The 21,581-nt window shown below is 49.0% G+C and overlaps 2 protein-coding genes across 2 annotated transcripts; both read right to left on the bottom strand.

Annotated features, from left to right (window-relative positions):
* Positions 1-1,571: 1,571 nt before the first annotated feature.
* On the bottom strand, positions 1,572-2,576 carry LOC309891775 (olfactory receptor 52K2-like; the record flags this gene model as incomplete). Its single annotated transcript, XM_082784618.1, has 1 exon — positions 1,572-2,576. The coding sequence occupies one exon, from the start codon at positions 2,574-2,576 to the stop codon at positions 1,572-1,574; it is 1,005 nt and encodes a 334-aa protein (XP_082640744.1).
* A 9,215-nt stretch (positions 2,577-11,791) lies between these two features.
* Positions 11,792-20,421, bottom strand: LOC309891774 (uncharacterized protein; the record flags this gene model as incomplete). The annotated part of the gene is made up of 2 exons (XM_082784617.1): positions 11,792-12,761; positions 19,478-20,421. The coding sequence occupies 2 exons, from the start codon at positions 20,419-20,421 to the stop codon at positions 11,792-11,794; spliced, it is 1,914 nt and encodes a 637-aa protein (XP_082640743.1).
* Positions 20,422-21,581: the final 1,160 nt, after the last annotated feature.

Below are 21,581 nucleotides of genomic sequence, written 5' to 3'. Positions count from 1 at the left end.
GATTGGAAAACAAGTCGTGAGGAGGACCTGGGGGGAAATGGGGCTGTTTAGTCAGGAGAAGAGGAGGCCGAGGGAAGACCCTCATCTCTCCCTGTAACCACCTTAAAGGAGGCTGCAGCGAGGAGGTGCTGGTCTCTTTTCTCAGGTGACAAGTGATGGGATGCAAGGCAGTGGCCCCAGGTTGCACCAGGGGAGGTTTGAACTGATCATCAGGGAGAATTTCTTCATGGAGAGGATGGCCAGGCACTGGGACGGGCTGCCCAGGGAGGTGTTGGAGTCCCTGTCCCTGGAGGTATTTAGGGTACATGTGGATGTGGCGCTGAGGGACATGGTTTGGTGATGGGATGGTCAGGTTGATGGTCAGACTCAGTGATCTTGAATGTATTTTCCAACATAAACAAGTCTCTGATATTAAATTTAATTTCAAATGTTACCATCTGATTCATGTCAGCGGGACTCTGCTGGTTTGTCAGTTTAGAGAGAGATTTGGATGATCTCAGAAGAGAGTAAAGAAGGAAGTAAAGATGGATGGATGCATCACATTTTACAGGAACCATTTTCTCTTCCTTAATTCTGACTCGACCACCCTCTCCAAACCAGGTGATAAATCTCCAATCACTCTTTACAGAATTAACAAAGTAATGCTATTTCGTGTGATTGTTCTTGGCACCTGTGGCTACAGGATATGTCAGGAATAGGAAACAGCTTTCACTTTAGATTTCTGAGTGATTTCTGAGCTCAGCAAACACATCAGCAATTGCTTCTATGCAGAGCACAACCTCTTGGGTTCCTCCTTTCCAGCTGATTCCTGCAGCGCTGGTGCTCGGGTCAGCTCGGTGCTCCTTCCACTGGCAGCAGGGCTTACACCACTTCACCCTGCCACGCTGCACTGCATTGGGGTGCGTGTGGTCCCCACCATCATGATACAGCAGGGGTACTCAGAGGCGTGGGAGGTGATGACTGAGGCTCCTGCAGTGGATGTGTACCTGCAGCTGTTGATTAAAGCAGCCTCCCCTTCCCAGGGAGCATGGAGCTGCACCGTTTCTTAGATGCCTCAGTCTGGCTCCTGATCAGAAGCGGAGCACAGATGTCTCTTGCACAGAGAGGTGGATAAGACACAGGGTGAGCCATTGTCAACCCTTGTAGGCAAGAAGGGGGTCCGGGCACAAGGGACGTGAGTGACTGTGCACAGCGGTGTCACCTCGCTGCTGCTTGCTGGACACAGCTGTCCTCGCTGGCTGATGCACCCTGCCCTGGGGGACACCTCAGCCACGTGCCGCAGCAGCTGAAGTGCTGCTGCTGTCCAAGTGATACCATGATATCATGTTTCCAGATGATATCTTGGAAAACATGAGTGCATTGGCCAAGGAGACAGTTGTCCAGCATCCATCAGGACTGAGCCATCGGTTTGACACCAATAAACTTTTGTCATGTCAGTGGTAGGCCTTTGGTCTAGGTTCCCTTTCCAGTCACTGGAGAAAGATGGTCATTTCTGGGGCATTCATTGCCCTAACATCACGGGCATTCATTGCACCTAGCATCACACCTGGTCTAGGGTAAGAAAAATTATTTTATGGGGAGCGCCTTGCTCTCTGAGCATCTCGCCTGCCTTTATAAGCATGTGAGAACATGAGTCCTGCCAACTTCTCCAGCAGTCTGAAAATCCCTCTCCGGATCTGCTTCACCTTTATGCCATAAATGAATGGGTTGAGCATGGGAGGGACTGTCAAATAGAAATCAGCCACCAGGACTTGGATGTGAGGTGCCAAGCCAAAAGAGAATATCTGCAGGTACATGGAGAGGAGGCCACCTATGTAAAACAGGAGGATGATGCAAATGTGGGACCCGCAGGTGCTGAGGGCCTTGAGACGTGCCTCTTGGGATGGCAGCCTCAACACAGACCTGAGGATCATGCCATAGGAGATAGTGATGAAGACAGAGTCTGTCCCGACCAACAGCGTTGCCACGATGATGCTGTAGAGGTCACTGACGGAGGGGTCAGCACAGGCCAACTTCACCACGGCCATGTGCTCGCAGTAGGAGTGAGGGATGACTCGGGATTCGCAGTAGGGCAAGCTGGTGAGGAGGCACATTAAAGGTGTCATGACAGCAGCTCCCCTGGCCAGAGACAGCAGTCCTATCTGGGTGGTCCTTGAGCTCGTTAGGATGGTGGAGTACCTCAGGGGGTTGCAGATGGCTATATACCGGTCAAAGGACATTGCCAGGAGCACCCCTGACTCCACTGCAGTGAACGTGTGGATGAAGAACATCTGGATGAAGCAGGCCTCAAAAACAATCTCCCTTGAACCCAACCAGAATACACCCAGCAGTTTGGGAACTACAGCCGTTGAGAAGATGAGGTCAATGACAGCCAACATGGAAATAAAATAGTACATAGGCTCATGGAGACTTTTGTCCAGCCTCACAGCAAGAAGGATCATGGTATTTCCCAGCAGGGTCATGATGTACATAAAGCAGAACGGGATGGAAAACCATATGTGGAGATCTTCCAGGCCAGGGATGCCAGTCAGGAGAAAAGGCAAAGAATTGGTGTTGGTTTGGTTGGGGCTTGGCATGGCACAGGTGGAACAAGTCAAATATTCATTCCTGACTTCAGTTCCCTGCAACACAGTGACGGAAAAGTTGGGATTTTGCTACCATCTGTTTGGTCGTAATGCTGAGCACACTGCAGTTTTCAGGCATCATGCAATATAAGGAAAATCTTTCAGCACCTGTAACCCACAGTCAGGCTTTAAACTGTTGCTGTGGGCAGTGCTTTCCGGAGGACTCATCACCGGAGAGTCCAAACTGTCCTATTGCTCATGTGGGGCCACCTTCCCTTCTGATTCCCCCCCAGCCACTCTGCGTAACCTCTGGCTTTTGCAGCAAGCGTGTCTGTCCAAAGGCTGGCACCGCGGAGTCCTGCCCTGCCACGGCTTCCAGCCACTATTGCAGGGAGCAGTGGGCTAAGCGGGGCTTGATGACCCCATTGTCTTGGCCCCCCCTCCAACCCTCATGAGCAGTGCAGTGGGTGGCTTCAGGGCTTGCAGCAAGGATCCCTGCTTGGAGACACGACTGGGCATATGGGACTGGGTCACTTTGGGTCATGCAGAAGCTCTGCCCAGACATCGTGTTTGTGGTGAAACTGAGCTGAGAGAGAAACTGCAGCCAGGAAAATGATGTTTCAGGCAGCAGCCACTGCTACCCTCAGCCAAGGAAGGTACAATTAAAATGGTACTAATGGCCTGCACACTCATCTACCCATGGGACTGCAGGCCAAAGCCATGAGGAATGTTGTCCTGCTTGATGTTCACATCACAGTGACACGGTATTCACTAAAGCAGGCTTTTCTGAAAGGCAGTGCACTACTGCATGCTCATGAACATCTGGAGATGGAGAACCTCCATCCCCTGATTTTTGCCTCAAGTGCTACTTATCCTCATGGTTATAACCCTGTGCTTTTCTTCCCCTTGGGCATTGCCTGTCTACTCCTTCCAGCCACAGCACCCTGTTCTGCCTTCCTGTGCTTGGCCACAGAGCCCTTTTTGGCAGAGTATTTTCACTGAAGGTGTGCACTTGCCACAGCCAAGGAGTTATTCTTGATAAACTAAAGCCCCAGAGCACTGAGAGTTTCTTGTCTCCAGCCATGTGTTCCACAACCTGCCATAATAAACCTTATGAGAGAGTTTTTATCCACACATCTACATGATATCAACTTACTATTTTTTTTTTTAAATATATATAACCTCCTCTATTTCTGTTTTATGAATCCAAAATTGCGCTAGCCCTTTGGGTCTCAGTGATCCCTATAAGTGTGCTGTCAGCTGCTTTCCAGAGCTTCTGTTTTCTAGGATCCAGTGCCCCCCTGTGAAAACCTGCCTGCTCTCCTCACCCTGGTATTCAGTTTATTTCAGGCAGTTCCTTTCAGTGATTACATCCACCAATCTCTCTAGACTGCTCTGCAGGACTTGTCTTTCCCCAGCACTATTTGAGACACAACTTGTACTGATTTTAGGACTACTGAGGAAAGTGGCACAGAATAAATTCCAGCCTAGAGCCAGCCCTTGTGGAGTCCCTGCAGAAACACCCGTTTTGTGGTGGGCAGCTCCTCTTGGGAAAGCAGGAGGAGGTGCAGTCTGCGTACTGCGCACACACACATATGTGCACATTGGTTAACCAAACTTGCCATCTCATCAGAAAATTAAATCAAGTTTGTTTGACAAGAGCTATCTCCTGTGAAGCCACATTGATTGCAATTAATTTAATTTGATTCCAATCATGTAAATCTGTATTGACCAGATCTCCTATTAGCATCTTGGGCAGTCTGCTGGGCATTGACGTCAGGCTAAGCAATCTGCAGTTAATCACATTATCCTACTGTCTCGCTAAAGTAATGGCCTGAGGAAGCGTGTCTGCAGTCACCGCGGCATGCCAGGACTAATAAAAGTTTGGCAGAGCAGTCCAGAGATCTCCTTGGCCAACTCACAGACACCTTTTCCCTTGTGCCATTTACCCAGGACCGCTGCATTTGCTTTCTGTTCTTGACAGAAGCTGTTTAACACGCTTCTCATTTATTAATTAAGTAAATTGCATTAAAAATAAATAAATAAATAAATCTCTGATTGCCTGTCTCTTGGGTAGGCATAGACCTCTCCCCTTCACGCAGAGGGGTAGTTGTCTTAATTTGCTTTTATCTGATTTCTCTACTTAATAGCTTCTAATTGCATGAGATCCTGACCAGCTCTCCCATACCACTTTTGCTGGTGGTGCTGTAGCTGCAGCTTCACGTGCCTCATTCACCTTCCTAACCAAAGCCACTCCTTGCTGCAGGCATGTACAGGTGCAGGCTTGGCCATCAGCTGGACTTGTTCAAAGCACCTCCCAATGTTTTCTCTGGTTTCTTTGTCTAATTTCGCTCTGCCTTTAAGTTTCTTCAGCTTTGAGAAACCAGAACTTTATGAAAAATCAGTACTGCAGGCTGAAATACATCGACATCAACACCACCAGCTCCTAGGCACCACCGACATTTTCCCTGTAGTTTAGTTCCTTTTTATCACAGTGAAGTCCCTCGTGCTGTTAATGACTGCTGGACGCAGAACTCTTTGGCTGAGAAATGGGCCCTGTGCTTTCCTCTGATGTTTTATGTCTGCCTATCACACCTTCCAGACTGAGCTCTCCCCATCCCATCTCTTTAACTCCCATTCCTTCTCATCACAGACACCTCTAGGGCAGTGGAGAACTGCCATGCAGGTTTATGGAGCATAAAGCATGCTCCAGACATACCTTCTTATGGAAATCATAGAATCATAGAATCATAGAATATCCTGAGTTGGAAGGGACCCTTAAGGATCATCAAGTCCAACTCTTGACACCGCACAGGTCTACCCAAAAGTTCAGACCATGTGCCTAAGTGCACAGTCCAATCTCTTAAATTCAGACAGGCTCGGTGCAGTGACCACTTCCCTGGGGAGCCTGTTCCAGTGTGCAACCACCCTCTCTGTGAAGAACCCCCTCCTGACGTCCAGCCTAAATTTCCCCTGCCTCAGCTTAACCCCGTTCCCGCGGGTCCTGTCACTAGTGTTAATGGAGAAAAGGTCTCCTGCCTCTCGACACCCCCTTACGAGGAAGTTGTAGACTGTGATGAGGTCTCCCCTCAGCCTCCTCTTCTCCAGGCTGAACAGGCCCAGTGACCTCAGCCGTTCCTCGTACGTCTTCCCCTCAAGGCCTTTCACCATCTTCGTAGCCCTCCTCTGGACACTTTCCAACAGTTTCATGTCCTTTTTATACTGTGGTGCCCAGAACTGCACACAGTACTCGAGGTGAGGCCACACCAGCGCAGAGTAGAGCGGGACAATCACCTCCCTTGACCTACTAGCGATGCCGTGCTTGATGCACCCCAGGATACGATTGGCCCTCCTGGCTGCCAGGGCACACTGCTGGCTCATATTCAACTTGCTGTCTACCACGACCCCCAGATCCCTCTCTTCTAGGCTGCTCTCCAGCGTCTCATCGCCCAGTCTGTACGTGCAGCCAGGGTTTCCCCGTCCCAGGTGCAGGACCCGGCACTTGCTCTTATAATGAATGAATGCCACGTTATTACTCCTAATGAAGCCACGTTATTACTCCTAGCTGGAGCACAAAGGTGAGTGCTGCCTGGTCTGGCTGCTAGCACAGGGTTTAGGACACCCGTTCACATCCAAGGCAAGTTTCCAGCTCTGGAGCAGCTGCTGGCGGGGTCCATGCCCTGACCCGTGTGTGTGTGTAGCTGGCCCTGGAACTTTTGCCCCTTCTCCACAAATTGCACCCCAGTCACAGGGAACTCCCCAAGTAAAGGTTTGTCCCCCGGTCCCTGCCTGCCTCTGAACTCAAGCTGCCCTCCGTTCAGGCTAGCCAGAGAACAAGCCTGTCCTGCACCCTGCTTCAAGCCTCGAGTGACCTGAGCCGGGTGGGGATCCTGGGCCAGGGGGCTGCCTGCCCCCTTCGGCATCGCCAGCCCACCCCGAGCAAGCTTCACCGCATCTGACAGAACCCAGATTATTTTACCAAATCCTGTCCATCTGCAAGGCCCCCAGCTGTGTGCCCATGCCTTGCAAGTCAGATATCTCTTATTGTATGCAGGCAATTAAGAATATTGCCCATGGCTGAACATGTAGTTTGTTTTACAGAAAATATGCATTTAGCTAATTTATGAATGGTTTATATAAACAGAAACAAACTTTTTTTTTCTTTTCTTTTTTTTTTTTCCATTTTTTTTTTTCAGTGAACAAATTCTGGTTTTAGTTAAAAAGCTTGATACTTATTAGCTTACTCTTTTTTAAACTGAGGGCCTATTTTTAGCTAAAAAAAAAAAAATCAGAATTCTGCAGTGTCCAGTTTCTGTTTTCATTTAATAAGAGACTTAAATTTTGAACAACTGATTTTTTAAAGAAATTTTCCAGCAATTGCCTTTTTCCTAGGTGACTCAGCTTGTGAACGTCCACAGGCTGACTGCTCTCCCCCAGTCCTTGGGCATCTGCAGCAGCCTGCTGTGCCCTGAGCCCGACACAGCCCGCCCCGGATCAGTCCTCAGCCACATCCACCCACCTCATGCTCTGCTTGCAGGCATCTGCCACCCGGGGGACGCTCACGCCGAGGAAAGGATGCCTCCACGCGTGAGGGCAGAGCAGAAGGGATGTGCATAAATCACCCCAGCAGTTCTGCAGGGAGATGCCTCCTGGATCGAGAGTCCCAAGAGCACGAGGCCTCTGCAGACAAATTCTGTAATAACCTTTGCAAAGGGGCTGGGCAGTAACAGCCTTAGTCTCAAGTCAATTCTTTCCCATCTAATTTATTTTTCAAATGGCAGGTGCTAGGAGAGGATGAAGTGAGGCAGGAATAGGCTGCACGAGTTGTCTCCAGCAGAACAACAAATCTGTGTTTCTGCCTGGAGCACAAGCAAGTGCAGTTTCATTTCTGGCTGCTGCTGGACGAGTGGCTGGAAGCATCTCCTGTCTCTCCCCAGGGACAGAGCATCCACAGCTTCTCTGGGCAACCCGTGCCAGTGCTACCCTCTGAGTGAACTTCTTCCAGACGTCTAATCTAACTCTCCCCTCTTTTACTTTAAAACCATTCCCCGTTGTCCTTTCATTATCTGATTGAGCAAAAAGTTGCCCTCCATCTTTCTAGTAAGTCCCTTTTAAGTATTGAAAAGACACAATGAGGTCACTCCAGAGCCTTCTCTTCTTTAGGCTGAACAGCCCCAGCCCTCCCAGCCTTTCCTCTTGATCATCTTCATGGCCCTCCTCTGGACCTACTCTAACAGCCCCACATCCTCCTTGAGCTGGGGGCCCCAGGCCTGGACACAGTACTCCGACTGGGGCCTCATAAGGGCAGAGCAGAGGGGCACAATCCCCTCCCTCCCCTGCTGCCACCCCTCTGGTGCAGCCCAGGATGCAGTTGCCCTTCTGGGCTGCAAGTGCACACTGCTGTCTTGTATTGAGCTTTTTGTCCCCCAGAGCCCCTAAGTCCTTCTCTGCAGGGCTGCTCTCAGTGAGTTCTTCTCCCACTCTGTACTCATGTCTGGGATTGCCCCAGCCCAGGTGCAGCACCCTGCGCTTGGCCTTGTTGAACTTCATAAGGTTCACGTGGGTCCAATTCTCCAGCCTGTCCAGGTCCCTTTGGATAGCATCCCTGCCTTCTGTCATATCATCTGCACCGCTTAGCTTGGTGTCATCTGCAAATTTGCTGAGGGTGCACTTGATCCCACTGTCTATGTCATTGATAAAGATATTAAACAACACTAGTTCAAAGATAGACCCCTGCGGTACACCACTTGTCACTGGCCTTTACTTGGATGTAGAGCCATTGACCACCACTCTCTTGGTGTGGCCTTCAAGCCAACTCCTTATCCACTGAATTTTCCACCCATCAAACCAGCTCTCGCCAATTTGTAGACTAGGATGTCATGTGTGACCATGTCAAAGACCTTGCAGAAGTCCAGGTAGATAACATCAGTCAGTCTTTCATTGTCAACTGATTCAGTCACTCCATTATAGAAGACCACCAGATCGGTCAGTCATGATTTGCCCTTGGTGAAGCCACACTGGATGTCTCACATCACCTCTTTGTCTTGCATGTGCCTTGACATTGCTTCCAGGAGGATCTGTTCCATGATCTTGCCAGGCACTGAGGTGAGGCTCACCGGTCTGCAGTTTCCTGGGTTCTCCTTCCTACCCTTTTTAAAAATAGGAGTGATGTTTCCCTTTTCCCAGTCACCAGGGATTTTGCCTGACTGACAGAACTTTCCGAATATGATGGAGAAAGGTTTGGCAACTACTTCAGTCTTCAGGACCCTGGGATGCGTGTCATCAGGCCCCATAGACTTGTACGTGTTTATTTTCATCAGGTGGAAGAGCACCTGCTCTTTGCCTACAGTGCATGGGACTTTGTTCCCCCAGTCTCCATCTACAGGATCAGGGGCACAAAAGACTTGGGAAGTCTGACTGGCAGTGAAGACTGAGACAAAGAAGTTGTTGAGTACTTCAGCCTTCTCCATGTCTGTCATTACCAGTTCACCCTTCTCATTCATCAGAGGGACTACACTCTCCTTGGCCTCTCTTTTCTGAGCAATGTACCTAAAGAATCCCCTCCTGTTATTCTTTGCATCCTTTGCCAAGGTCAGTTCCATCCACGCCTTGGAAATTTAGGCTAGCAGAAATATTCTGACAACTGATTTTTTCAAGCTGTCAGGAAAAAGTGCAGCAGAAAATCAGAGAACCACCACAAAGACAGGAAAAAATATTTCTGACATGGGGAATAACATGCTTGAACCAGTTTTGATTTTGAATGTGCATCACTGACTTTAACTTAAAAATTATGTAGAAATGAGATTAAACAGAACATTTTGTGTGGGATTCATCTGACCAAACACAGGTGGCAGATGTAGACAGTCTATGGCTATAGATGTAGTCAGTCTATGGCTGGAGCTAGTCCTCCACATTGACTTCAGGGTCCTAAAGACAAGCAGTGTGTGCTTTTCTTCTGAGTCCTTGCTTTACTGGAGCCAGCTTTCTCCAGCTTCACCCCTCTGCTTCTCCACCCTCAGCCCCAGGTGGGGTCATGGCTGCTGGCTCTGATGAAACTCCCCCCTCTTTGCAGACCACCATGAGCAACTGATACCACAAGCATCTCTGATACAGACTTTCATCTCCGCTTCATATCTCTACTTCATCACTCACACATCTTAAACATCCTAATGGGAGCTGTCACTTATCCCTGCCAAAACCTCCTTGGCAAAGACTCACCAGACTGCTGCTTTTTTTTTTTTTTTTTTTTTTTTTTTCCCAAAAGTTGGCTGTTTGTAGTTTAAGTGTTCCTGAATCTCAGGAGGCTCCAGCCAGAGCCCAGGAGTAAACATCTTTGCTCCCTTATTGGAATGTCTGATGGTAAGGCATCATGGTGGTTTTACCCTGCTGGGCAGCTGAACTCCACCACGGCTGCTCTCTCACTCCCCCTTCTCAAAGAGAAGTGGGGGTGGAAATGATGAAGGGGGCTCAAGGGTTGACATAAGAACAGGGAGATCACTCCTCTCCACGGGCTGCAGCTCCAGCCCGGGGTCTGCTCCTGCGGGGGCTCTCCATGGGCCGCAGCCTCCTCCAGGCCACATCCACCTGCTCCACCAGGGGCTCCTCCACCCATGGGGGGGCTGCAGCGTGGAGATCTGCTCCGTGTGGGACCCATGGGTGCAGGGGGACAGCCTGCTCCACCAGGGGCCTCTCCACAGGCCACAGGGGAACTTGTGCTCTGGTTCACGGAGCGCCTTCTGCCCTCCTGCTGCACTGACCTTCTCACAGAGGCCACCTCAGCAGCCCCCCACTACCAAAACCTTGCCACATAAACTCTATTATGGGTATATGGATAAATGTTGTTAGTGTCGGTACTTTGGTAGTTGCTATTGACACGTAGTTTCAGGTTCTCTGAGAGTGCAGGTCTCCCAGGGAACTTCTATTATCAATTCAAATAATGCCTGCAGAGTTATCTCCTCGTCCCAGGTCAGAGCTGGACTTCCCATCTGCTGATCCTAAGGTGTAAAGCCTCAGAATGACTCCTTGTGCCTGCAGGTTCCAGATAAAACCTGATGCTGCTGGGGGACCTGACCCACCAGCATCATTGCTGGCTGCATCCTAGCTTCCAGTTCAAGAGGTCTTCTGCACTCTGGGGAACCTCAACACAGTCAGGTGTTGTGACATCTGGATGGGGTCTGGATCCTGCTTGGACATAGCTTGCTTGCTCATAGAGGTCTCAGAGAAGTCTAAGAAGCAGCTGATCTACCTGCAGTAGTTAGCTAGGATCGGGACACTCAGATCTATGTCATGCTGTCCTTCAGGCCTCTGAGACATGATAGATTTAGCTATTCACCAGCTTGTGGTCATTACAGCAAGCAGACACTGAAGTAGTAAGTACCCCCAAGCAGAGTCAGTGTTTATTTTCACCACTAGAAGATATGGACAGCTAGAAAAAGTAATAAATACCACAGTGAATCTCCCTGCTTTGGTTTCCTTACCCAGCTGGTGTGATCTGCTGGACTGACAGAATGCTTTGAAGAGTTCAGGATGTTTCTCTTTGCCATATGCTTATAGAATTTCCTCCAGACCACAGGCATCTCCCTTCCCCAGCTGTTTCCAGCACTCTGCAAATAGCTGGTGAAAGATCACTTTTAAGCTTAGAGTGACTCAATGATAAGCTTTCCTAGGTGATCAAATTATTCATCAAATACTGAGCTGCCATCATCATCCAGAAACCTGGACAAGCTGGCCTGTGCTCAGCAAGGGAAAACCTTTTGTACAAGAGAGGCACAAAGGGGAGATCCTCTGTGGCTAGAGCACCTGCAAAGTGTGACAGTCATCTACTGCTAGCCCAATAGTCCAGAAGGGACTAAAAAAGACACCATAGATGAAAATTCCACATTTCAAGTAGAATCTGTTTATTGACACAAGTATACATGGATTTGTTAGCTGTTGCTTTAAATTATCATAGAGACATTCATGGCATTGGGAACAGCTCAAAACTCAAAGGTGGCTGCTTGCCACTCTATCAGCTGGTAAGAAGGAAGGGGAAATGGGATCCCGATATTTGCTTGAGATCCCAGTCCCAAACACCTCTTGTCACAGAGTAGGGTCTCATGTAGCTGCCAATGCCAACAAGTCCTCTCCCATCCTCTCATTGCTTCTGTTCACTGTGTACATTTACTGGGAATAAAATTGGTGCTGACTTCGCATTGATGAACACACCTGAAAAATCACTGACTACTGTGTCAGGCACAAACCTTCCTGGAAAATAATATTTTGAGCACTGCCTGATGGATCTGCTTAGTCCTCATGCTGTAAATGATGGGGTTCAGCATGGCAGGGAGGATGAGGTAGAGATCGGCTAGCAGAACTTGTGCTCGCACAGATATACTGCTGCCAAACTGCTGTGCGTATATGGAGACGATCCCAGGGATGTAATACAGCATCATCACACAGATATGACATCCGCAGGTGCGGAAGGCCTTCCAGCATGATTTCTTCCCTAGGACAACTTTAAGGATCATCCCATAAGACACAGCAATGAATGCCATGTCCATCCCTACTATAAGAGAGGACATAGACACACAATAAAATCTAATAGGTCTGGGGTCTGCACATGCAAGCTTCACCACGGCCATGTGCTCGCAATACGAATGGGGAACCACAAGGGAACGGCAATAGGGGAGCTTTGTCACCATCCCTGCCAATGGCACTATGAAAAGGAGAGCTCTCACCATGATAGCCAGGCCTATTTGGGCAATTGTTTGGTGATTCAAGATCCTTTGGTACCTGAGAGGGTGACAAATTGCAATGTAGCGGTCAAAAGCCATGGCCAGGAGCACTCCAGACTCCTCTGATGTTGCGGAGTGAACAAGGAACATCTGGACAAAACAGGCCACGTAGCCAATCTCAGTAGAATTCAGCCAGAATATGCTCAGCATCTTTGGGATGATGGATGTCACCATCACCACATCGATGACTGCCAGCATGCCCAAGAAGCAATGAATGGGGTCACGCAGGGACTTGTCCAGCCCAATGACAAGCAAAACTACACCATTTCCTACCAAAGCGATGATATATGCTGAGCAGAAAAGGATGCCCAGGTAGATGGGGAAAGTTTCCAGGGTGGGGACACCCACAAGGATGAAAGAGGAGGAGCTGCCGTTGGGGTAGTTGAAGGGATCAGAAGCCATGCAGGAGAATCTTGCTTTTGTGCTTAAAAAAATGAAAAAGACATCTTTTTAGGATCACTGAGATGTCCAGAACTAAGGTTGAGAAGCTGAGTACAATGCATCAATGCATGTGCCAAATCAGGAACCCAATTTTACATTATGTGAGATGGGACCTCCACAGCGTAATGTGACCAGGTGGGGGGAACGGGGCAGAAATGCTGGCTAAATGGGGCTGCTGTGACTTGCAGGTTACTTCAGGTAAGTTCATGTTTCAAATTTTACGACCAGGGCTGAAAAGGAATCTTTTACAGTCCATTGTTTGTGAAAGACTTGTTTCTTTGGTGGCTGCTCACCACCACTCAGTTGAAATCTGGAAATAAGCTGTTACTTCCCTCAGGCAGTGCTTTCGCCTGAGCAGTCAGCTTTCCTGCTATGGGCTCAACACAGAAAGTTGCTCCAAATTTTTAAGGCAAAAAATGGTCTGAGAAAGTGCTCTGGAACATTAAGAAAGACCATGAAAATGTCTTTTCATAGAATCACAGAATCATAGCATAATAGAATCACAGAATCATAGAATAATAGAATCATAGAAACATGGAATCATAGCATAGCAGAATCACAGAATCATAGAATCATAGAAACAGAAACACAGAATCACAGAATCATAGAATGGGCTGGGATGGAAGGGACCTCAAAGATTATGCAGTTCCAACCCCCCTGCCATAGGCAGGGATGTCACCCACCAGATCAGGTTGCCCAGGGCCCCATCCAGCCTGGCTTTGAACACCTCCAGGGATGGGGCATCCACAGCTTCTCTGGGCAACCTGTGCCAGTGCCTCACCACCCTCTGAGTGAAAAATTTCTTTCTAAACTCTAATCTAAATCTGCCCTCTTTCAGTTTAAAAGCATTCCCCTTTGTCCTATCATTATCTACCTGAATAAAGAGTCCTTCTCCATCCTATTAGACCTCTTTAAGTATTTAAAAGCTTCAGTTAGATCACCCTGGAGCCTTTTCTTCTGTAAGCTGAACAGCCTCAGCTCTCTCAGCCTGTCTTCGTAGGAGAGGTGCTCCAGCCCCTTGATCATCTTTGTGGCCCTTTTGCTGCTTTGTCTTCATTTTTTCGTTCACCCACGAATGAAGCCTGCAAAACTATTTTTTATTCTGGCAGGAGAAGCTTGAAGGTAATACAAACCCTCCAGAGAAAAATTCTGGAGACGAGAAGAGTCTGAGAACTGTGGGTAGGATCATTAATTTAATGTTAGACACAGTCTGCGTGGAAGCTGTGAGAAGCAGAAGCTAGACAAATTCAGAATAGAAAAAAGGAAGATATTGGAAGACAACTAAGGAAATACAGCACTTAAATTTTCAAAATAGGGAGTGAAACAATAGCTTAACCCCAGGTGTTGCTGCTGGCACTGCTGGCTGAAAAGGTTGTTCAGGACGGAAGTGTTGGCCTAAATGTTTGTGAATCAGGATATTTTGGAGGCTGAAGTAGGGTCTAAATTCCTTTTTAATTGCTGTACTTTATTGCACTGCACCGAGCTCTTGTGTTTGAGTAACCAGCAGCTGCAGGAGCCAGTTGTGACTCCCGATTTGCACAGAGAACAGTGCGGCTGACCAGCGGCTGCTTTCTCTGACCTGTAGACCCACAGACTGTCAGAGACACAGCCCAACCTTTCAGACCACCTTCTCTTGCAAAATAGAGATCTCCACTCTTGGAAACATAGCTGTGGACTCTGGGGTGGTGCAAGCCTCAGTTTAACACCCCCACATCGCAGACTCAGGTGATGGTTCAGGTACCTAAAGACAGGTGCCGAGAGCCATCTGAGACCCCCGGTGCCTACTCAGCCTCTATTCCCTTCACACCCTTCACATGTGGATGCTTGGGTACCTAGGGGCATCTCGAGTGGCTGTAGACACCCAAGTAAGGGGCAGTGGAATGGCACCCTGAGGGTCTGAGCCCCTGTAGCAGTCAGAGAAGAGCTACAGCATGGGTCCTACAGAGTAACTCACTCCCTGAATGTAGGGCCCTGCCCTAGGGTGAGTGGAAATTCTCTATCTGCTGACCACAGCGGCTGGGTGTCCACAGTCTGTAGTCAGTGATCGGGCAGTAAGCATTCATGCAGGCAAGTGCATCTGGACACCTACCTCTAGGCACTTACGTGTGTTTGAATCCAGAGCTGGGTCCCCAGCTGCATATATCCAAGGGAAGAATAACTTAGCTTCCAGAAGGTCTTTCCCACAGCCAGTGCCTGTTTCAATATAATTATCAGTATGTTTCAGTGTTATTATCAGTACTTCAGCAGTACTGAAGACCCCTGATCACTGGGGCTCCTTGGCTTGGAGCACAGAAGAATTGGCAGCCTAAGCAAAGGTTTCTGATCTGGGTCTGATGAGACGGATAAGCTCCGGTAGGACTGTCACCTGGAAGGTGGCAGCGCTACAGCTCCGTGGATTGCAAAGTGCAGAAAGGTTGGAGTATTATTCTGTCCTTTGGAAGTCACCTAAGGGACACCAGATGGAGGCTGGGCTGTCTGTCTGTGAGAGGATGGAAATTTTCAAGGCTGCTTCAGCTTCAAGCATTAGCTCCCTCTTTTTGTATCATACTCTTGGAGTCTTGGGGTCATGGCAGTCTCCAGAGCCTGCCGGGGCCCATGGGACCAATGCACAGAAAGTAACTAAGGAGTCCACAAGTGGAGAAAAATACCTTTGGTTTGCCACAGAGCAAGGTGATTTGTAAACTCCAGGTTTCCATTCTTCTCTCTGCCCAGAACCACAACAGCAACTTCTACATCTGCTGAATCCCCAGAAAGAGCTTGTGCGAGGATCCGTGCAGGGAGGTGGGATCTGACAGCAGGCCCTGAGCCCTGACTGCAGCATGCAGTCTGTAGGTGGGGAGTGATGCTTACTGATCATAGATAAAGAAACTACCTGATGGCAAACCTCCAGCAGGCATAGGGCCAGCCTGTCTATGAGGATCATTAATGGGATGCCAGCTTATTAGGGAATAATTCTTTATTAAATTTTTAGCTTATTTTCCAAAAAACACTCTGGGGTGAGTGCAGATAAGAACCTACGTGTGACCAGAAGTGGAGCACAATTAGAAAACCATTCTGAAGTGGAGCTGTCCTGTATTTTCCTGACAGCCATATATTTTCCCAGCTGGTTTAGGGAAAACAGGTACACTTATTTTACTGTGGTGACTGGGCTGTGGTTGGCCATGTAAGCACAGCACCGAGAGGAAGGGTGGAACAGTTGCAGAGAGCTCCCATCCTTGCTCTGTCCCACTGAAATTCCCTGCTATTTAGTCCTTTCTCCCCACCCCCCAAATATGATAGGAGGGAACAGAACAGGATCTGTTCTGCACAGGGACTTGGCGTGAGGAAAGTGAGATGGGGCAGGAAATGAAGACATGGTCATTTACGATGTGTGGGGGATGTCATTCCTACGTTTTTTACCAGAAAGGGGAGGTTCTCCTGAAGTGGGGCTTTTGTTCTGCAGATGCATTCACTGCCTGAGAGCACTCTGTCCTCACCCTCTCTGTCCTATCTCCATCTCCACAAAGAGCATGGTCCCAGCAGGATGTGTGTCTGTGCTCAAGGTGTGGGATGGAGATCACAGAATCACGGAATGGTTTGGGTTGGAAGGGGCCTTAAAGATCACCTCATTCCAACCCCCTGTCCTGGGCAGGGACACCTCCCACCAGACCAGGTTGCTCAAAGCTCCATCCAACCTGGCCTTGAGCACTACCAGGGATGGGGCATCCACGCTCACTGGACAACCTGTGCCAGTGCCTCACCACTCTCATAGTGAAGAGTTTCTTCCTTACATCTAATCTAAAACCACCGTCTTTTAGTTTAAAACCTTTACCCCTTGACAGAGTCCCCCCCCCTAGCTTTCCTGTAGCTCCCTTTAGGTATTAGAAGTTTGTTACAAGGTCTTCTCCAGGCTGAACAACCCCAACTCCCTCAGCCTTTGTAGGAGAGGGGCTCCAGCCCACTAAGCATCCTCGTGGCCTCCTTTAGAACTTGTTCTAATACATCCATGTCATTCTCATGCTGGGGTCCCAGAGCTGAACGCAGGCTCCAGGTGGAGTCCCAGGAGAGCAGAACAGAGGGCACAATCCCCCCTCTCACCCTGCTGCCACGCTGCTGCTGGTGCAGCCCGGGATGTGTTTGGTTTTCTGGGCTGCAGGCACACATTGCTGGCTCATGTTAAGCTTCTCACCAACCAGCACCCCCAGGTCCTTCTCATCAGGGCTGCTCTCAATCCGTCCTCCCCACTTGCTCCTCCTGAGACTAATTTTGTCTAAGTTTACTTCAGCTTCAAAGTCAGGCGTTGCCACTGAACCCCCCCAAGCAAAGCAGGCATAGCGAAAGGGCTCAGCAGGGTCCCTCACTGGAGGGGATGGGAAAAGCTGCAAGAAGCCTGGTTGGTGCCCTCAGGGAAGGGGAAAGTTGGGTGATATCCACAGCAGGATTCTACTGGGAGCACCCTACCTGTGCAGCACCAGGCGACATCAGTGGGGGCAGACCCTTTAACTGGAAAATAACCCCAGCCTGGCAGGCTGGACAGTGCACATTGTGCCTCGACCCAGGGCTGCAAGGCTTGGGTTGGAAGAGCCTGGTCTCCGAGTCAGGCAGGAGGATCGGCCGTGTGTTTGAGTTGTTGGTATCTGCTGATTGTACTGTTGGGGGTGTGTGATATGACCTGTGACTGTAGCCAGTGCAGAGAGCAGCAGGCTACAGTGGGTCAGGAGACACTGAGAAGAACCACGATCACAACCACCAGCTTGAGTTTGGTGGTTACCACAGCTCTCTGCAATGCTTTGTTTTCCCCTCTAGTCTGGGCAGGATATGTGCAGACTTCCTCAGACTCTCAGTTACTAACCCTTCTCTGGCCCTCCCCTCCTCTGCAGAAATCAACTGGCCAGGAAAACAGTTTACAAAACACTTCTAAAACTTTACTAGAGAGACCAGATGGATAGAAGCACCTCCACTTTGCCAGTGGTCAGACCCTGTGCCAGGATCCAGAGCACAGCTGATTACTCACAATGGATTTCTGTGCATAGCTCATCACGTCACTGAGACAGGACAGGCAAAAACCTGTGAAGTGGTAATACACTTTCATAATAAGAGCGACTGAGTGGTTTCCCATCTGCTGTGAAGGGGGCATTTACCTGGAAGGTCCATGGAAAATGAGTCATGCTATTGCACAGATCCCACAGGGGTTCCCCTGACCCCAATATGAAATATGCCCTGCTGAGACTCTGCCTAGGCTGCTGAACCTTTAGGGTTTATGGGTCGAACTTCTGATCTGTCTTGTTGGGCTTAGCAAACCATGAGCACACCCATCAGACTCCTTCACAATTCTGAATTTGCCCCTTACCATTGTCATTCTAGGAGAAATACAAAGTCCCTGCCAGGGATTTCTGTGTCTTGATTTCCATGGGATGAAAGTGTAAGAAGAGACGTGCTGGAAGTCCATATGTGGTGTCAGGAAGTGAGTTCTCTCCATAGTTAAAACCAGGTATATGTTTGCTGAGGAGGAGGAGCACAGCCCTGTTCTCTGCTTCCCTACTTTAATCCACACTCCTGCTCCTCACCTTCAGTGCCAGGTCTCCCTCCTGCAGCAGCCCTGATGCTTTCTTGTGTTTGTGGCCCTTCACCTCAAGCAATCTGCACTAAGTGAAGGAGACTTGTTCAGCTGAACTCTGCAGCTGCTCTGCACATCCCATTGCAAACAATTCCTGCTCTTTCTAAGGCAGCGCAGCACCTGAGGGGTGAAGAAGTGATGAATTATCCTCATGGCAGCACAGGATGAGCAGAATTACAAGATCTCCAAAGGGGAGAGCTAGTTTGCTAAAGTGTCATATGCATGGGTATAGGATCTCACAGGAATTCAGGGGCAAATACTTATGGAAAAATGGCACTTTTCAAAATCCCTGTAATGGTATTACAGGTACTTAAATGTTTTAGAGAGACACAGAACATCAAAAAATAGGGAGTCCCATTAAAATATTGGTAAAAAAATGTAGAACATTTCAGAACTGATACTGTTTTGGAGTCTCTGGTAAGAAAGGAATAAAACCTTATGTAACACCACAAGGTTTCAGTGTGACTTATATTTCCTGTTCTAAAATGAGCTGAGTTTTTGTTACTGCTGCAAATGCTTCAATAAATGTTCAAGACAGGATTGGGAGGAAAAAAAAATCTGCTTAGGGCCAATATCTGGATAAGTGTGTGTGTAAATATGCATATGCACACAACACCTGTGAACACACACCCTACATAGCCAGGCACCAGGATCAGGCAGTTGCTAAAGACTAGTATCAATAAATGGAGAATTACAGATCAGGTGGAAAAGGTACATATGGAGAGATGAACCCATTAACAGCCTTTCATTTCCAAAGTGGTAACAATCTTTTATCAAGAACTGTCATTAAGAGGGAAGTCATGAGGTGACACAGAGGAAGACCAATGGTTCAGATACATTTATAAACCATTTGTCCTTCTGTTCTGAACAGGAATGTAGAATTGACTTCCTAAAGATAATCGGTTTCACCAGTGAAACTTTTCATGGTGCCTCTGGCTTTTAGGGTTTGGCCGAGACAATGAAGAGATCACCCTGCTTTTCTAGTAGACCACTTTTTAAGATTTTATTTGCATCCTCCCTTCCCTCCCCCAGCGCTGCCATTGTCCTCTGGTGTGGTCCCCATTCCTTCCCACGTGGTGTTAGCAATGGGTTTGGGTCAGGACACAGGCTGGATCTCCTTCTGCCAGAGCAGGCTCAGCACCCGCTCCCGGATCGCCTTGGTCCTCATCCCATAGATGAGTGGGTTGAGCATGGGAGGCACCAGCAGGTAGAGGTCAGCCATCAGGATGTGGAGGTGTACAGGGATGCTCTGGCCCCAGCGCTGAACACAGAAGGAGAAGAACCCAGGCACGTAGAAGAGCAGAATGACTCCAATGTGGGAACCACAGGTGAAGAAGGACTTCAGGCGAGCCTCTCTGGAGGAGAGGCCTAAAACCGCCCTCAGGATCAGCGCATAGGAGATGGCAATGAGGGTGATGTCTAAGCCCACTATGAAGATGGCAGATGTCATCCCATAGATGCTGTTGGGCCGGGTGTCCCCGCAGGCCAGCTTCACCACTGACATGTGCTCGCAGTAGGAGTGGGGAATGACATGAGTGCCACAGTAGGACAGGCTGCTCACCATGCACGTCAGAGGGGTCATGAGTCCAATGCCACGCACTGCAGCGGCCAAACACAGCTTGGCAATGGTGCGACCGGTCAGGATGGCAGAGTAGTGCAGGGGCCTGCAGATGGCCAAGTAACGGTCGAAGGCCATGGCAAGCAGGATCCCTGACTCCACTGCAGAGAAGCCGTGGATGAAGAACATCTGAACCACACAGCCCTCAAAGATGATCTCATGGGTTTGGAACCAGAAGATGCTCAGGAGCTTGGGCATGGTGGAAGTAACGAGCACCAGGTCGATGGCAGCCAGCATGGAGAAAAAGTAAAACAAGGGCTGATGGAGGCTTGAGTCTGCCCTAATCACCATGAGGACTGTGAAGTTCCCCAGCACTGCCATGATGTACATGGTGCAGAATGGGAAGGCAATCCAGAACTGAACAGCCTCCAGCCCGGGGATGCCTGTTAGGATGAAGGGTAAGGGACTGGAGTGGTTTGAGTAGGACATGGTGCACAGCTGCACAGCTGGAAGGGAAGCCACAGGAACATCTGGCACAGAGGAGAGAAGGAAGACCTGGAGCAAAGCTCTCCTGTGAACTCCAGCCACAGGCAGAACACGCCTGCCTGTCTTCTTGGGCACACAGGCCAGTGATCATATCCTCCTGCCTCTTATCCAGGTATACTCAGCCCCGTCATCTGCAAAATGCAAACACACATGGTCTTAGTCCCAACATTTGGCAGTTACCTGACCCCTCCTGCCATCCTGTGCTGGTCTTTGGCTGTTGTCCCCTCCCTTCCAGTCCATAGCTTGGGAGTTATGAGCTAGATGTCAAATCCTTTCAGTTGCCTTTGGTACAAGAATCTAAGACAGGGAAGATCCAGAATACTCTGAAGATGCAGCTCAGCAGGACTTGTCACCCACACACTTTTGCAGGTTGTAAACCATGTCTCCTTCTGGGTTGTTGTGCCCCATATGATTCCCACCTTGGGAAACTGCAGCAGATGTGCATTTGCACTACCAGTGTTTGTTCCCCAGAGCATTTTTGCTCAGACCAGCACTGTCAGCTTTGGGGCTGTCCTTGCTGGAGCCAGAACTCTGAGCAGCCTTGCTGTAGTCCCGCTCAGAATGGGCTTCCCTTCTGCAGGGTCCCTGTCTCCTCTATTATGAAGGAAAGCCAGCACCATGAAGGCAATCTGTTGCAAAGTGGCCTGAGGCTGCAGTGCTAGTCCCCTCCAGCATCAACCTTCACATGTAACGCTTTCCTCTTCAAGCCCTTGCTAAAGGAAAGACGTGCTGTGAAACTTCTCTGTTTGTCAGGGGAGACAGAGGCACAGAAGGGTTAAATCAGCCAGATGGGGATCAGATGCAAGTGATTGGACCTGAAGGCAATCAGATGCAAGTTTCTCAGGCACTTGTACCTTCTGTTTTCCCCAGCATACCATAGATTCAGACTTCATCTCTTTGGCTTTTCAGACATTTGACTTCCCTAATCCCTAAATAGTTTAATCTCTCTGCCAAACTGCTTTGAGCCCTCCACATGACACAAACCAACCAGCATCTGTCTGTTTCCAGTCACTGCTATTTGCAATGTAAGACCAAATACTGTGAAGCCAATATTGTGAGAACACTGCCATGATAATATTATTCATAATAGTTTATTGCAGAGA

The sequence above is a fragment of the Aythya marila genome (assembly GCF_965140915.1).
Source record: "Aythya marila genome assembly, chromosome: 1".
Lineage (NCBI taxonomy): Eukaryota > Metazoa > Chordata > Aves > Anseriformes > Anatidae > Aythya > Aythya marila.
Note: the sequence above shows the minus strand (reverse complement) of the source record. Positions and strands in the feature narration are given on the sequence as shown.